General features: G+C 42.8%; 1 protein-coding gene across 3 annotated transcripts in view; it reads left to right on the top strand.

The window, feature by feature from the left end:
* CPEB1 (cytoplasmic polyadenylation element binding protein 1) overlaps positions 1-18155 on the top strand; it is a 50101-nt gene extending 31946 nt beyond the window's left edge. For all 3 annotated transcript variants that reach the window (XM_089663968.1, XM_089663969.1, XM_089663970.1), the window contains exons 6-11: positions 3222-3311; positions 5618-5754; positions 5889-6087; positions 6439-6533; positions 8804-8884; positions 16728-18155. In XM_089663968.1, coding sequence (XP_089520094.1) covers positions 3222-3311; positions 5618-5754; positions 5889-6087; positions 6439-6533; positions 8804-8884; positions 16728-16838 — 713 coding nt within the window. In that variant the 3' untranslated portion in view covers positions 16839-18155. The remainder of the gene's footprint in view (positions 1-3221; positions 3312-5617; positions 5755-5888; positions 6088-6438; positions 6534-8803; positions 8885-16727) is intronic.
* Positions 18156-18661: the final 506 nt, after the last annotated feature.

The raw sequence follows: 18661 nt of genomic DNA, 5'->3' as shown, positions 1-18661 counted from the left end.
GGATAAGTAACGGAGGGTTATAACCCCTGTCAGTTTTTTCCCATCTGTGTCCCATTGGTGAAATTTACCTTCACTACCTGTCCCATAGACAAAACAGGAAGTGAGTGAAAATCCCTGCAAAGTACGGGAATTCCATGGGGACCCCAGGTCACCAGAACTAGTTTCCCCATTGGAAATTTTATCCTTACTTTTCTGGGGACAACCCAAAATTTGGGATTTATTTAAATTTCACTTTTGATAATGGTAAACAGGACACACAGGGTGAATTGCTCTAAAAGACTGCAAACTCACAGGTATGCTAATCCTTCTCTACTCTATCCAAAGCTTAAAAAGTTGTTCTTCAACCAGGGCATCGTTGACTTTTTCTGTCCTATGCCCTAGATGCCAGGGAACAAGGCTCGTACCTTGAATGTTTGTGCAGTCCAGAATTATCTGAAGTTGACTGAAGTAATTTGTCAGGCAGCTTCCCTCTTTGACCCTTCTGCAGGCTTTCAGGAAGTACACAGCTTTAGAATCTATATGGATCTGGCAATTTGTTCAAGCTTGTTGTCTAAAGGGCAAAATGACCACTCATTCTACTAGAAGTCTTAGTGGTTTCTGGACTATTCGAATTAGTCTTTGGTAGCTCAAGTTGTAAGGCTGCTACCTGGTCTTCAATTTAAACTTTTTTACAAGTCTATGTTCTAGCATTTGAAGATGTGACTTTTGGGGCACCATATCTTGCAGGCTGCCACATGAGGTTCTGAAATGTCCTGGTTCAGTTTGGTGCTTGTAAAGTTGCCTCTCTCCTGTAGTGCTTTGGGTCTTTCCTATCATGAATCTAAAGATACCCTGTGTCCTGGCATGTTCAATAAAGTGTGTTTTGGTTTACTTGTAAAATAATTTTCTTCTAGTACATCACAGGACACTAGGATCCCATCCCTTTCTTCACAGCTTGCTAAGTTGACATTTTGTCTAGGAGGGGAATTTAGTTTTTTTTTTGTGTTTTTTCCGGTCCTGAGGATATACCCTCTTCCTGACCAGGCCATTTTTTGCGTTCCAGAGCTACGTTACTTTAACTGACAATTGCACGGTCATGCAACGTTGCACGCAAATGAATTTTACATCATTATTCTTACACACAACTAGAGCTTTCTTTCAGTGGTATTGCCTGTGCATTTTTTATTTTTGGCGCTATAAAAAGCCACACCCCCTACCCAGAAATGCAAAATCACATGTATATAGCTGTGATTTTGCACACCTGTAGCAGTACTTCTGCTATAGGGTGGACAGGAAGTGGTTAAGGAAAAGGATTTTACACTTAAGCCAAAAAATGTTTTCACTTGGTGCAATGATTGATCAAACACAGATCTAATAGTTAAATGCTAGTTGATTTTGATGCACAAAAACGCCAATTTTTTTGGTAACCATGCGTAAATGAATACAAAGAATGTCAAGTATTAGAATGTCTGAAAAGGGCAGCAAACTACGACACCATAATTTGTCCATAGGTGATGCTTTAAAAGCCTTTTCAAGCCATAATTTGGAGTTAGAGAATGATAATCCTAAAATGATCGCTCACTCTGGCATGCAAAGCAATACCTAATGTTACGCAACCTTAGTCTTTTCCTACATGGGCTGCTCCAAAGTGTGCATTTTGTGGGGGACAGGAGTGTTGCAAAATTGTTGATGGGGTTTTATGTAAAACTTTACTTGACTTGTCTTATCACATGAGGCTTCTGCAGTTGGTAGTAGTGAAGATGTCTTTACAGCCACCCACATCACTTACAGTAAACTGACAGCCTGCAGAATGAATGTAAAACTCTCAGCTGCTGTAAGTCAGTTGTCTGTTTATGGGTCCCTGCTGGTACTAACTTAACATTGTTAGTTGCAGAATCATGGTTAAAGTGTGTGTATAGCCTAACACTTTTTAGTTTGTATGAAAGAATTGGTTCTTATGTCAGATTTTATACCTGGCTATTGAGATCCCTTGCTGAGAATAGCCTGCTTTGGCGGTACTGGATATCTGGACAATACCAGAAAAGTGATTGGCATTCCAAAATTTAGTTGTCCCTGTATGAGTCCAATTCAGTACACCTTGTCCTAGGGCGGGTGTCGGCAACCCGCGGCTCCAGAGCCGCATGCGGCTCTTTTTCATCTTTGCTGCGGCTCCGGAGCACACTGCCCACCAGGTGACAGGCAATAGGGTTTCAGTGGTCGGCAAGCCGCGGATCGCAAGCCACATGCGGCTCTTCTGTGTGCCGGGCGCCCGCTCCCCTCCCTCCTCTCGGGCGGCCGCCTGAAAAGTCAGGACTCTTTTAATCCAGCCCGCGGAGCGTGGAACATTAGCTGTCAGGATGTAGGCGGGGCAGCCAGGATGTAGGCGGGGCAGCGTGACGAACTCCTCTCACAGTCCGCCCTGAAGACCGGAACACAGCGCGGGAACACAGCGAGAGGAACGCGCGGAGCAAAGGTAAGTGAATTGAGACAATATGGGGAATTACTATATGGGGGATGAATTGGTATGGGGGGGATGAATTGGTATGGGGGGGATGAATTGGTATGGGGGGGATGAATTGGTATGGGGGGGATGAATTACGGTATGGGGGGGATGAATTACAGTATGGGGGGATGAATTACAGTATGGGGGGATGAATTACAGTATGGGGGGATGAATTACAGTATGGGGGGATGAATTACAGTATGGGGGGATGAATTACAGTATGGGGGGATGAATTACAGTATGGGGGGATGAATTACAGTATGGGGGGATGAATTACTATATGGGGGATGAAGCTAACTGCACGATCCTGTATATAGCATTAAGGTAAGAAACAATATATGCAGTGTCGGATTTGTTTTAAATGTTGCAATGGTTTTGCGGCTCCCAGTCTTTTTTTTTTTTTTTTCCCTTCGGAAACGGGTCCAAGTGGCTCTTTATGTCTTAAAAGTTGCAGACCCCTGTCCTAGGGGAATTACTAAATTTTTGTAAAGATTTCATCTTCTGTTGCATCTGTGGAAAAGTAAAGGATAATCTCAAGAGGTTTAAATCCTTTCCCTACTGAATTCAAAAGTTGTGGCTAAATTTTAGTTGTTGGCCTAACAAAATGTTTAGTATCTTGTTCTGATAAAACTCTTCATGCGAAGGAAAAAAAAAAATTCTAAGATTACTTTTTTTAAAGCCTAGATAGGAAGATATTGCCCTTAGTTTGTATATCATGCCTTGCCTCTTTGCTTTGCAGCTGGCCTGATAAACACATTCCGTGTGTTTGGTGCTCTGAGTGTTGAGTGGCCTGGTAAGGATGGGAAGCATCCGCGTTGTCCTCCTAAAGGTAATATGCCTAAAGGTAATGCCAGAGCGGTAGGAGCTTACTTTATTTGAGCACATTGTGGTGCTGCACAACAGATCACATCTGGAACCTCTAGGACACGGTGATGGGATTAGGTTTTTAATATTAACCAATGCAATCTGCTGTCTATAGCCATCAGTTTGTCTTCAATAGCAAATGAGTGGTTTTACTAAAGCACCCATGGCATTGCCATTTGGTTAAGAGTTCACATCCTACAGCTCAGTTAAAGGATTTGAAAGTAACCTGAACACAGCTGTAGGGTGTTGTGGATGCAGATTTAATTAAAAATGCCACAGTTTAGTCTTGCATAGACTGGATATGCTAGTCTTACAAATGGACTACGGTTATTGGTTAATAATTGAAGCCAGAATTTTGAGCAGGTGTACAAACTTTTCATGGTGTGGACTTGTATGCTTTCTAAATGTTTGTCCTATGTCAGTGACTGGAATTGTATTATGGTATATGCTGGTTGGTTTCCTTTTTAGGGCATATACATCAGTTCTGCATCTCAAAAATACTGTTGGTATTGGGGTACACACATTTATGCAGGCACAAGAGCTCTAACATAAAACTCTTTACATTTCACATTCTTGCTATGTCACAGGTGGCATGGAAAGCCATAAGTGAGTTTTTGCATTGGTGTTGTACATGTATCTTCTAAACATTAAATAAAACAAAGTTTTGCATGTGGGAACACTTAAAGCTTTATGCGTGGGCTCCCTTGCACCTGCATTGGGCAGTGTGGATGTACCCTTAAATGATTGTAAAGGGAATTTTTTAAATGTTGCACTTGCCTGTTTCCGGCCAAAAGCTGACCTGATGCTCCTTTTTTGGGTACTCTCTAAGTGCACCCATAGCAAGCCGCTTGCTATGAGGGCACTTATGTGAGCTATTTGCTCTTCACTGGCCATGGAGGCAGCAGCGAGAGCCGCTGGATCGAGATTCGGCTCAGGTAAGTATAAGAGGAGGGGGGGGGGGGGGGGGGGCGGCTGAACGGCGTTGGTTTTTATGCATTCTACCTTTTTAGAATCACTTTAAAGTGTTAGCTCGAATTTCCTCCAACCAGCATGTTTGACAAGCAGGGTGGATAAAAATTGATTTTTAAGAAATTAAAACTGATTTGATTTTTATTCAAATCAGATTTGTTTAGTACAAATCTAAGTTGTTTTTTTTTGTTTTATTTCTTTAAGATGCAGTAATTTAGTTCAGCATGAAATGGAGCTTAGTTATGTAGCATGAGGCTGTATATTCTGCAATATTTAAATTTTTGGTAAATGCCTTCAATGCATCCAAGCTGAGACAGCATGAACTGCATTGATGCATTTACACATTTTCACAGTAACCATGAGGGAAAAACATGAAATAAAAAATTTGTAATTCTCCAGCTATGTGTGGATTAACCTAAAATCAGTTCTGATATCGCTGTTTTACTAACCTGACAGCTTATTCTAAAACGGAAACCTTTAATTTGGTTTGCAAATAAAGATTCTAACTACCAGCAAGAATGAGTCAGATGCCTTAATTTAAAGAGCACCTGTCATTTTAGATCCATCATGGCAGTGCCTGTTAGCGGGCATCCACTCCTGCTGCCACATCCCTTAACTTGTCAGTGCTGCATCACCAGCTATCCCAATAAAGTGAATGGGACTATCGGTGAGTCTACAGCAGGCCAGAGGAGCCTCCACTGCGGTACAGATGACAGTTGCTGTTTTTAAAAATTAAATCGTGCCTTTTCACTAGTTCATGATTTAAGCCATATCTACCCTGTTGACAAGCCACTTGTTACTGTTCCTTAGTATGCTAAAGGTTCTGTTGGGCATAGGTAATCATGATATGCTTACCCGGACGTTGACATACTCCAGGAGTGAATACTGTACCTAACTGAACACTTGTTGCTACAAAGTCTCTGCAACTGAGTGATAGTTGGATTGTTAATTTTTTTAATTTAAAGATGCGTATGTGGTGATGAGAACTGTACTGCAAAATATTGAGGCTGCTAATGCTGCCCCTTAAAAGGCTTACTGGCTGGCTCTGGCCTCAAAGCTGTGAGCCACTTGAATATTCAAACTTGCAGGTAGTCTAGAATGTCTACCTGAAAATGCATACCAGGATTTTTCATTTTATAGCCACTCAAATCTTTAGATGAGAATGCCAAAAGGGAGGTGAATGGTAGGCTTTTTTATACTATATTGATGCTTTTGAAATAGTTCACATGACAGTTTATGTAGGGCTTGCTACAACATATCAGTTTGAATTCATAACTGTAATTCATGTTTCCAATATTTCAGGCTATGTATACCTGGTTTTTGAGTCGGAGAAGTCTGTGCGTGCTCTGCTTCAGGCATGCACACAAGATTTGCTGAATCAGGATGGACTAAGTGAACACTACTTCAAAATGTCAAGTCGCAGAATGCGCTGCAAGGAGGTAACTGCCTTTCTCAATACATTATGGCAGGAGTACCAAGGGGTTAAACAAGTGACACAATTTTTTGAAGCTTGAAAATGCCTTTTACTTTTCAGTGTGCCAATTTTTGCTCACTGTCTTTGTGCAACATCTAGGTGCAGGTCATTCCTTGGGTGCTGGCCGACAGCAACTTTGTGCGCAGTCCATCACAGCGCCTGGATCCTAGTAAAACTGTATTTGTTGGCGCTTTGCATGGCATGCTAAATGCGGAAGCCCTTGCCTCAATAATGAATGACCTTTTCGGTGGCGTGGTCTACGCTGGCATTGATACTGATAAGCACAAGTACCCAATAGGTGAGCAACATTTTTAGTAACTGATCATTTCAACTGGTGTGTCGCTGTAGAGTAGGGAAAGGTCAGAAACTGTCCCCATCAGAAAGCCAGTGAGGAAAATGTACCCAACACAAATGCAAAGCTTAAAAACTGACAAATTGTAGCAAAAGCATATTTATCCAAGTGGGTGCAGGTATTGATGTCAGATTTTGCTTGGTCTTTCTAACCCAGCACTACGTGCTCTCGTGGTTTTTTCTTTTGACTAGTGGGTGCTGTTCAACAGCGTAGCTAAAAATGAACTTGTCAGTTTGTTCTGTGCCCTTGTTACAAACTAGGAAACAAATTGTCTTGTACCTTTTTCATCTTGCACAGGTTCTGGGCGCGTCACTTTCAACAACCAGCGCAGTTATCTAAAGGCTGTAAGTGCAGCTTTTGTGGAAATAAAAACAGCCAAGTTTACCAAGAAGGTAAGTGTTGACTTGCCTCTTGGCAAAGTGTCTGAACAATATTTGCCCATAAAGTGAAAATTGCACAAATTGATATCTCCCAGGTGTAACTAACATAAGTGCTATGTTGCATAAATGGGCTAGCTGCTAAAAATGAGAGCGATTTAACTTGTAACACCCAGTAAGAGGAGCCTTTGAGGTTAGAAGCATGAAATGTTGTGACACTAGCTGAAGTCTTCAGTCATACCTCAACCTCGACAACCCAGACACAGCCCGTCTCTTCCACTTAACCTCCTCCTTTGCACTTGCACAGTGCATACAATCCACCACCCACTCCAACGGTAATATTCTTGATCTGGTCTTCTCCAACCACGACGCTCCCCACAACCTCACTAACACCCCCTTTCCTCTCTCTGACCACAACCTGATTACCTTCTCTATCTCCTCGTCCTCCAACGCCTACCCCTCCAAATGTCACACTACTACCAGCCGTAACCTCTGCAACCTTAACCCTGCCCCCCTCCACTCTGCAGCTGATCAACTCCATGACAGCATCCTCCCCCTGTCCTGCCCCAACTTGGCTATGACTGCCTACAACAACGCGCTGTCAACAGCCCTTGACTCACTAGCGCCTTTAACCACACGCAACATCAGACCCCGACCGCTCCAGCCCTGGCAGACTGATAACACCAAAATTCTCAAACGACAGTCGTGCCCTGGAGCGACTATGGCGCAAAACACAATCCCAACAAGCCTTCACCCACTACAAATCTGCCTTCCGCACCTACACCTCCTCCCTCCACGCAGCCAAACAAGCCTACTTCCTGACCCTCATCAAGACCCTCTCCTCCAACCCTCGCCGACTCTTCTCCACCTTCAACTCTCCCTTCCCCAACCCATCAGATTATCACCTACTCTCCTCTCCTTTAGGCGCACCCTGAAAACCCATCTCTTCAGGGAAGCCTACCCCCTGCTAACTTGACTGACCTCCTCCACTCTTCCTACCACTCCATCCCCCACAGCTATCTCCTCCTGTACCACTATCCTGTCCCTTCTAGATTGTAAGATCGAAAGAGCTGGGCCCTTGATCCCCTCATGTTTTGCATTGTATTGGTATTCTGTCACATGTTCTGTCCCCCTTTGTAATGTACAGCGCTGAGTGAACTATCAACGCTTTATAAATACTGTATAATAATAATAAAGCTCCTAGTGCCCAACAGGCACACCTAAATATAACTTGCTAGCAAACATGCCTATCTTATTTTGGATGTAATCAATAAACATGACTTTGGCTAAATGTAAGGAATGCCATATGCATTGCTTGTGAAATATTTTTCACAAGTCCTAGACTGCTTATTTGCCCCAGCCCATATTACAGAAGTGACCACAAAGTACATGTCACTGCAAGCAACTCGCCTGAGGCTTTATTACTTTTCGGCCACATGTATGGGATGGAATGTTGCAGCACATGTCTTGTCCCTCAAAGAGCTATGTGATGCGCTTTTCTGAAGGGCTGAATAAAACCGTATTGCCTGTGTGGATCAGCAGCCTGTCACTTGTTGGACTGCAGAACTGCACCAAAAGTCAAGAAACCTCTTACAAAAAAAATAGGGAAGGCTTGTCACGTGTAGTTGCATAACCAAATGTCATTTCAGAGTCTCTTGTTTTTGTGGACAAGCAATGACATTCTAATGTTTGAATTGCAATTCCACATGTTGGGGTTTGTCTTTGCAGTAATTTCTTTGCTGTACATTTTAGAATCGAATGCTGAATTCTAAAGGGGCAGAAAATCTCAACTCCGTAACAGCAAATACTGAAGAGGGGGAAGTCCTGGCAGGAAGCAAGGACTGCTGGGAATGCAGCTGCCAGGAGGCTAGTGTAGCTGACCAGCCTCCTTTTGACAGTCTATGCACTATAGAAGCGCGCTCATTGTAAACTCTGAAGCCAGAATACTGGCATCAGTGTTTACAATGTACACCTTGCGGAGCATGACGCAGGTGCCAGAATGGAGTACTGCCATGTTCTGGACAAAATCACTGGTCCTAAAGTGTAGATTCTCAGCTCCTTTAGTAAATTAGACTCATCGCTGTAAACATTTTTGGTACTGTCCAAAAATCTGAAATTAGGTACAGCAAACCTTTAAACATGCCTCTTCACCTACTCCTGTTCAACTTCTAGGAAAAGACTAAAATGGTTAAGTAATTCTGGGATTGGTTTAGAATACTTTTGCCATGGTGGTTTCAATATTAAGTAAATTCATGATACAGTGGAAATCCCTTTCTTCTTTCTAGGTTCAGATTGACCCTTATCTTGAAGATTCGGTGTGCCAGGCTTGCAATTCCCAGCCTGGTCCATTTTTCTGCAGAGACCAGGTAATTCTAAATCCACCAAAGTGGCTTAGACCAACATTCCTTATAACCTCCAAGCTTGTTCAGTGCAAGGAATAAAATGCGGTGCCCTGTGATAGTCTTGTGCTTTACTTCACTTTGGGTTAATTGCCGGTTTGCTGCTTTGCATCATTCCACTTTCATTGAATTTTAACCTTTAGGGACTCGTTTTACATATGGGGGTGTTCCGTAAAATGTAGTTTGACCTGTAGCTTTGCCAAATGTATGACAAAAGGTGCATGTTACCACAACTGTGGAAGGCCCAGAAGGGTATACCCCCGCTGACAGCTAACTGAATGTAGACCTGTATAGAGGTTGGCAACATGGTAAGGTAAGATGCTCATCCTGGTTATCAGATGTTTACAGCAGGTTTGAGACTCAAAATTCCAAATACTTGCAGTACACTTGAATGCATGTCCCATAAATGGCATTGCTTGTGCAAAACTAGCAGGAAGGAATGTTTGATTTCATTATCGGGTATTAAAACTTTAAAATTTAACAGTAAAAATTCCATTCAGAGCTTTGTTTCAGGTAGATGACCAGGTATTGCATCACCACAGGCTGCATTTTTACCACCACTACGGCCCAGACTGCTTATATGGTACTCCGGTACTTCCTCCACCTTTCAGCACACTCTGCCAAGTCTACCCCAAAGTCCTCCTCACAATGAAGAGGCACAAAGAGCATAAGACAGTGGTTAGTTTGCATTCCTTTCAGATGTCCCAGACCTATGGGTTCAATCCGTGATCTCAAAAGGGTACAAAATTTCAGTCTCTTCAGGGACACTGTTGGGGTGTGATCAATCTGGGTGCCAGGAGTCTGACAGCCTTAAAAGAAATGTGTGATTCTCTCCTGGACAGAGAATCGCTGTAAGCATATAGATTCATTACAATGATTTATTTCAAGCATTTCTTTGAGGATTATGGTTTACAGCTAGTGAAACCCCAAATTCAGTATCTCAAATTTAGAATATTGTGAGTTCAATATTGTAGACTCATGGTCTCATTCTAATCGGCTAGCTCAAAACGCCTGTAAAGGTTTCCTGCTGTTTAAAAAATTTATGTGTATTTTGTATATCCTAGACTCTGGTTTATTATAATTTATATTTTTTACGATATGGTTTATTAAACCACTCTTGTCACATAGGTAACCACTTTCTGCTTCAGCTCCTTGCTGAAAAAAATTTCCTTTTTTGAGAAGTGTAATTTGGTTACAGTGACAGTACTGATTGCAGTGAGTTGGCAAAACCCGCTTTGATGGGCAGATCCTTTGTTTTAAATGGTTGCCATCTAGCTACAATCATGGAAGACTGCTGACTTAACCGTTCTCCAGAAGACTGGGATGACCGCAGCCTTGAGAGGATTGTGAAACAAAAGCCATTCAAGAATTTGGGGTAGATTCACAAGGAGTGGACTACGGCTGGTGTCGGTGCTTCAGGAGCTACCTCACAGACATATCCTGGACATGGGCTACAACTGTCGCATTCCTCGTATCAAGCCACTCCTGAACCAGAGACTAGGTCGGAAGCATCGTACCTGGGCTAAGGAGAAAAAGGACTGGACTGTTGCTCAATGGTCAAGTCATCTTTGGATTAAAGTAAATTTTGCATTTAATTTGTAAATCAAGGTCCCAGAGTCTGGAGGAAGAGTGGAAGAGCCCCAAATCAGTTGCATGAGATCCAGTGTGAAGTTTGCAGTCAGTGATTTGTGGAGCCATGTCATCTTCTGATTTTGGTCCACTGTGTCCAAAGTCGGCACAGTCCACTACCAGGAAATTCTAGAGTACTTCGTGCTTCCCTCCAGCTTTATGGAGATGCTGACTTAATTTTCCAGCAGGACTTGGCACCTGCCCCCACTGCCAAAAGTACCAGTATCTGGTTTAATGATCATGGTATCACTGTGCTTGATTGGCCAGCAAATGTGCCTGACCTAAACCCCATAGAGAATCTAGTATTGTCAAGAGGCAGATGAGACACCAGACCTAGCAATGCAGACAAGCTGAAGGCTGCTATCAAAGAAACCTGGACTTCCATAACGCCTCAGCAGTGCCACAGGCTGATCTCCATGCCATGTTGCTTTGATGCAGTAATTACTGCAGAAGGAGCCCTGACAAAATACTGTGTGCATACTGTACATGAACACAGTTTTCAGTATGGCAACATTTTTTGTATTAAAAATCCTTTTTTTGGTCTTATGTAATCTAGTTACTGAATTTTAGGTTTTCACTAGCTATGCAAGCCATAATCAAAAATGCTTGAATTGTATCACTGTGTAATTTATATAATGACTCAAGCTTTTCAGTTCAAAAAGTGTGTGGGATTTTACAAAAAACTAAATGTATTTGCAGAAAAGCTATAGAATCTACAAATTATGGTACGTATATACTGGAATTTTCTAATTTATTTTTATACTAGTAATTGCAGCAATCAATGACTTATAGTGGAATTGCAGTGGACATTTTTAGACTAACTCCCACTTTGTGGGAACCAGTGACACTGGTGATCAGTGTTAATATACTGATCACGTTACTAATTACACTGGTTGGGAAGGGGAAAAAAGAGGGTTAAGAGTACCTAGCTTTGTGCTTGGTGTACACTAGGTGGTGCTTGTACTAGCCTGGTGCATCATTTTTTCACTTTGATTTTTGGGGTGTCTGAATTTAGTCCTTTTTGTAGGTTGATTTTCATTTCCATCAAATGATGGGGCATCCTTGCATTCCTAAAACATTACCAGTCCATATTGTATAGATATCTAGCATATTTTTCCCTATTGAGATCTGATGTTTTTAAAGTGGGTTTTTTTTTTTTTTCTGGAGCAGTGTGTGTATAATATATACTATATTGCCAGAAGTATTGGGACACCCCTCCAAATCATTGGGTTCGGGTGTTCCAATCGCCTCCATGATCACAGGTGTATTAAATCAGGCACGCAGACTGCTTCTACAAACATTTGTGAAATGGGTTGCTCTCAGGAGCAACATTTTCCTTTCTTCCTCTGTTATACCACCACCAGCAGTTGACTGTGGAATATTTAGTAGCAACTGGGAACACTTGTACAGTGAAGGAAATGAGTATTTGATCCCCTGCTGATTTTGAATGTTTGCCCACTCACAAAGAAATGATCAGTCTAAAAATCAAATAGGTGTATTGTAACAGACATGTATTTCTTTGGAATTATTTGTTCTAACAAATTATGCACTGATTTGCATGTTCATGAGGGAAATACGTATTTGATCCCCTTCACAAAACTTGGCTTAGTACTTGGTGGCAAATCCCTTGTTGGCAATCAGAGGTCAGACGTTTCCTGGAGTTGGCCACCAGGTTTGCACAAATCTCGGGAGGGATTTTAGCCCACTCCTCTTGGCAGATCCTCTCTAAACCATTAAGATTTGGTGGCTGACGTTTGGCAATTTGAACTTTCAGCTCCCTCCAGATTTTCACTCGGATTAAGGTCTGGAGACTGGCTAGGCCACTCCAGGACCTTAATATGCTTCTTAAGCCACTGCTTTGTTGCCTTGGCCGTGTGTTTTGGGTCATTGTCATGCTGGAGCATCCATCCACGACCCATTTTCAATGCCCTGGCTGAGGAAAGAAGGTTCTCACCCAAGATTTGATGGTACATTGCCCTGTCCATCGTCCCTTTGATGCGGTGCAGTTGTCATGTCCCCTTAGCAGAAACACCCCCAAAGCAGAATGTTTCCACCACCATGTTTGACAGTTGGGATGGTGTTCTTGGGGTCATAGGCAGTATTCCTCCTCCAAACAGTGAGTTGAGTTGATGCCAAAGAGCTCGATTTTGGTCTCATCTGACCACAGCACTTTCAACGAGTCCTCTGCATCATTCAGATGTTCAGTGGCAAACTTCAGAGGACTCGTTGAAAGTGCTGTGGTCAGATGAGACCAAAATCGAGCACTTTCAACGAGTCCTCTGCATCATTCAGATGTTCAGTGGCAAACTTCAGAGGACTCGTTGAAAGTGCTGTGGTCAGATGAGACCAAAATCGAGCTCTTTCAACGAGTCCTCTGCATCATTCAGATGTTCAGTGGAAAACTTCAGATGGGCCTGGACATGTGCTTTCTTGAGCAGAGAGACCTTGCGGGCACTGCAGGCTTTCAATCCTTGTCGGTGTAGTGTTACCAATTTTCTTGGTGACTGTGGTGCCAGCTGCCTGGAGATCATTGACAAGATCCTCACGTGTAGTTCTGGGATGATTCCTCACTGTTCTCATGATCATTGACACTCCACGAGGTGATCTTGCATGGTGCACCAGACCTAGGGAGACTGACAGTTGTTTAGGGTTTCTTCCATTTGCGAATTATTGCACCAACTGTTACCTTCTCACCAAGCTGCTTGGTGATAGTTTGATAGCCCAGTCCAGCCTTGTGTAGGTCTAAAATCTTGTCCCTGACATCCTTGGACAGCTCTTTGGTCTTTGCCTTGGTGGAAAGTTTGGAATCTGATTGTGTGCTCCTGTGGACAGGTCTTTTTATACAGATAACAACAAAATGAGATTAGCAGCACTCCCTTTTAAGAGACTGCTTCTAATCTCAGCTTGTTAACTGTAAGACACCTGGTAGCCAGAAATCCTGCTGAATGATAGGCAATCAAATACTTATTTCCCTCATGAGCATGCAAATCGGTGAATAATTTGTTAGACATGCATTTCTTTTGATTTTTTTGTTCTGTCTTTGTTACAATACACCTACCATTCGATTTTTAGACTGATCGTTTCTTTTGAGTCGGCAAACATTCAAAAGCAGCAGGAGATCAAATACTTATTTCCTTCACTGTATAGTACCACAAAGTAGTAGGCCACGTAAAATGACAGTGGGGTAAGTGTATGCTGAAGTGCACAGAAGTCGCTAACTGTCTGAGTCAATAGCTTAATACCTCCAAACTTTGTGTGACCTTCAGATTGGCACAACACTGTGTAGACAACTTCATGGAATGGGTTTCCATGGCCGAGCAGCTGCATCCAAGCCTTACATCACCAAGTGCAATGCAGAGCAACAGATGCAGTGGTGTAAAGCATGCCAATACTTGACTCTAGAGCAGTGGAGACATGTTCTTTGGAGTGACCAATGACACTCTTCTGTCTGGCAATCTGATGGACATGTCTGGGTTTGGCAGTTGCCAGAACGGTACTTGACTGCATTGTGCCAAGTGTAAAGTTTGGAGGGGGGATTATGGTGTGGGGTTTTTCATGGGTTGGGCTTGGCCTCTTAGTTCCAGTGAAGGGAACTCATTAAGGCATCAACTTATCAAGAAATTTGAACAATTTCCTGCTCCCGACTTTGTGTGAAGACTTTTGGGATGGCCCCTTCCTGTTACAACCTGACTGTGCGCCAGTGCACAAAGCAAGGTCCATTAAGACATGGATGAGAAAGTTTGGGGTGGAGGAATTTGACTGGAATGCTCAGTCCCGACCTCAACCAGATATTGGAGACTGCAAGCCAGGCCGCCTTGTCTGACATCGGTGCCTGACCTCTCGAATGCGCTTCTGGAAGAATGGTCAAACATTCCTAAACCTTGTGGACAGCCTTCCCAGTAGAGTTGAAGCTGTTATAGTTGCAAAGGGTGGGCAAACGCCATAATGAATCCTACGGACGAAGACTGGGATTCATTAAAGTTTGTGCATGTAAAGGCAGGCTTCCCAGTACTTTTGGCAATATAGTGTATATTTATATAGTCTCTCCAGAAGTAGGATGTACAATGTATATGAACTGGGAGTCACATGAAGCTTTATGAACAGTGGATGGGGGATATAAACCATTTCTATTGTACTAAAGCCTGACTTTTTTTTTAATGGATATTTTAATGCACAATACTGGTAAACTTTTTTACTTTAAATTTAATTGTAATGCCTTTATATCAGCTAACATGTCATTCATGCTTTGTATAATGGTTTTGCACAGAGAATCCAATTTTCTCTTCTAGGGTCCCTGCCAATGCTTCTGTGCCCTCCAGACTTTAGAGTGCCTATAGTCAGATAAAATCTTTCCCCCTTAGAACCACTTATTTCCCATGGGGTGTTGCTTCTTTCATGAACGGTGTATTGTGTATACAGACATGTAAGAACTGTGTACTGAGCTTGTATATGTGCTGCACTGTATTTTCTGATGAGAAAATTTTTTATATGCAGGCCAAATAATGGATTACAAAATAACAATCAGGGCTGAAACGACTAATCGACATAATGGATTATGAAAATAGTTGTCTATGTACAGCTGCACCAAAGCTTAACTGAACAAGCCGAAGTTAGAAGCGGGTTACTATGCACAGCCTAACCAGTTTAGTAAATCTCCCCTTTCACATGTCAATAGCAGTGAACACTGTCCAAGTTTCTGAGCTCTCAATGTGTAAAATTTGAGGCAAAGGTATAGATGGCACATTAACTCAAAACTCGGAGGACTGCACGTAATCCTAAAGTCTAGCCAGGGACATAATCCTTCAAGTCTTCCTGAATAACATCCTTTACCATAGGTTCACACCTAAAGTGTTTTCCGCAGCATTTTGCAGAAGCTCACTATAGTCTATTTAATATTTCCTATGGGACAGGTTCACATCTCTGTGTTTTTCACCCAGTGCGATTTTTGGAAAGGGTTGGACTTTAATTGCAAAATTGCGTGTTTTTTGTTTGGTTTTTTTTTTTTTTTTTGTTTCTATAGACCTCAATGGAAACGTAAAAAACATTTTTGCCGGGTTTTTGATAGTTTTTGCATTTTTAAATGTGCCTATTAAAAACTGCATGTGCGAAATGCTCTGCAGAAACTGATCAAATGCACACTGCATAGGTGTGAACCTAGCCTTAAAGTGGAGTTCCAGCGGGAAAAAAAATAGCGGCTAGAAACACTGTAGCTGCTGACATTTTAAAAAAATACACTTGTGTGTCAAGCAGTGTCCTTGCCACTGCTGGTTTCACCGGCTGTCTTCTCTCCGTGGCGTGGGCATTGGCAGTGGGAGCACCCGGCTGTGACAGCTTGCAGCTTCACAGCCGGATGCCCACTGCACATGCGCAAGAAGCGCTGCACTTTGTGAAAGGGTTCCAGAAAACTACGGGGCCAATCACGTGTGCAGAGGACTATGGGGAGGGGGGAGGACAACTTCTGATTGCCTAGGTGATTGCAGTGGGAGCGGGTACCTGTCAAACTCTGGTACCCGCTCTCCTAAGGTGGCAATCCTTAATGGGGGGGCAGGTGACAGGCTTAAAGCAGAACTTTCCCTTTTGGGTGGGGCTCCGCTTTAAGGAGTTAGTCCGCCTACCAATATAAGTTCACCTTTATAGGAAGAAAATACTGCACTACCCCCCCCCCCCCCCCCAGTAAAGTGCAACTAATTTTTGTTTTCCGAAGACTGCAGAGCACTGCACCCACAATCGGCAGCTTGTGGGTGAAAATCTGTCTCCTGCGGCCTGGGATTGCTGTCTGCCCATACCCTGTACAGACAGGCAGTTACCTGAGAGCAGGAGGATCAATAGACTACAAGCGCTCACCAGCACTCTGTTCATGGGAGGACTACATGCTCTTTGCCACAATGGCTGATGTTTCCTGTGAATGGATAGACTACAAGTACCAATGACCCGGCCACATGTGGCATCATGGCTGAGCTTTTGTAGGCATGCCCTCTAACATTTCTACTTTAGTGGTACAGCACATACTACTTGGTAATGCACATCAGTGTTTTTTACAGTTTGTAATTTATCTGCCATTTTTGTGAAGTGTGGAAAATGCCTCAGTGAATTTGTCCATAGTTGTCTAAGCCCTTAGTCCAGTGCTAAATAGTTAAGAAATCAGTGTTTCAAAAGTAATCCTTATACCTTTTTCTTCAAGGTTTGCTTCAAGTATTTCTGCCGTTCCTGCTGGCACTGGCAGCACTCAATGGAGATCCTCCGTCACCACCGCCCACTCATGCGCAACCAGAAGAGCCGTGATTCCAGCTAATGTTGCCAATAGAAATATGCTTCAGAGCAAGTGTGCCGAAGAGATGATTAGGTCCTGTGCCCCTCTAGGCAGCACATGGAGCACTTGTAACTTTTTGTTGACAGGAGTCAGTGGATGGTGGGGGAAGTCACATGATAGTGGTTTGGCACTTACTGTACATTGAAATAGTTTTTGCACTTGTGCACAGTGAGTTTTGCCAAGGATAGAGGATTTTTCTTTTATGGTTATGGAGGTGCATATTTTTGCCTCCCAATGTTTTGCAGTTTCCATTGTAGTCCTCACACTTGCTGAGTGTAAGCAGTGTGTGGACAGTTGTCTGAAGGTTTGACTATTAATGCCTCAGTCTTTTTTTGGTTTTTTTTTGTTTTTTTTTTTGTTTTTTTTATTGCAGGCGCTTCTTTTACATTCCTTGCAAATACTGCAGGTATTCATGACAGTTGCCCAGTTTTTTGCCGTTGCCATACAGTGCCTTCCGATGCCTTCCAATTTCTTTAATGTCCCATCTGAACTGCATAAACTGGTTGTTCAGTTGGCATTTTACTGGAACAACAATAGCAGTATCTGCTCTTTATTTAGAATCAAATCATATTTCATATTTTACCCTCTGGGATTTTTACTAGTTCCTTTTTACACTCTTAGATGGTTTTTAAGTCAAATTTTTTTTTCCTGGCAGCTTTTAACATTACTGCAACTTTTCTGTTTCTGGGAGCTGCTAGTTTGAGAATAAACATAAAATATATTTGTACAACTGAACTTCCAACAAAAGACAGACTTGAGGCCTTGGCTGAAACAGATGATGACCTTGTGTGTGTATATAGTTTTAAGGATGTTTGTTGCACTTTTTTAATTTGCACTTCAGGGGATGGTAGTTTTTAATCACTTAATGTTTGGCTGGACAGTAAAGGGCTGTATTGTATATTTTCTTTTAAAAATGGGGTAGAGGCTAGAGAGATGAGATCTTTCTCCTGGAGGGGATGTGCCCATGCTCTTAGGTATTGAGTGTTTTTGTTATAGGAAGAAGCTGACCTATGAAAACTGTTGCTAGCCTTTTTGAAATGTGTCCATGTTTTATTTCTGTCCCCCTTCTGTTTGGAAGCTCCGTGCCAAAGATTCCACTGTCTGTAATGTTCCCTCTTTCCAGTACACGCTGAGCTAAGTCTGCACTAGCTGCCCTGTGCGGGTATTTTCTGTGAAGCTGTGTGTAAAGTCTCTACCTCATTGTAGTTATGCAAGCAGAAAAATGCACTTATCCTACAGATGTGGTGTCGTTTTCTTTGTTTTTTTGTTTTGGCACATAATAAACACGTTGAAGCAGTATGTGTGACTGGGTGTTTTTTTTTTTTTTTGTTTTTGTTTATTTCTGGTTTAAACATTTACATGCACTTCAGCATTTAGGCCTCATGCTCCCTGGATATTTTCACAGCTGCTGCTTAGGGGTGTTTGATGTTTTTGGTTGTTTTTTCCCGAGTCATCTTCTAGGACAGCTCACTTGAGAGATAGGGCTCCTCCCAGGAAACACCTGCTCCACCTTTTTTTTTTTTCCCCCCCTTTATAGGCGTCCTCTCTCCCATTGGCCCCCAGTTTTAGTGTTTCCTCCGGCCAGGAAGGAGCTACGCCCGTTTTTTATTTTTGTCTGGGCTCTCTGGCGGAGTACAGAGGGTCCCTGGCTGAGGCCCCCCCCTTCCTCCAAGCGAGGCAGGGGCCTTGTGAGGGGGGGGACCTTTCAGCCAGTTTCACACTGGAATGCCCGTTGTAGGGTGGGGGCGTCGGCCCCAGATGGTCCCAGCGGGGCAGAGCCCGCTCCGCCGACCGAGGCATTGGTG

Source organism: Staurois parvus, unplaced genomic scaffold (assembly GCF_062004578.1).
Source record: "Staurois parvus isolate SC_StPar_1 unplaced genomic scaffold, SC_StPar_1.0 ptg001805l, whole genome shotgun sequence".
Lineage (NCBI taxonomy): Eukaryota > Metazoa > Chordata > Amphibia > Anura > Ranidae > Staurois > Staurois parvus.
Note: the sequence above shows the minus strand (reverse complement) of the source record. Positions and strands in the feature narration are given on the sequence as shown.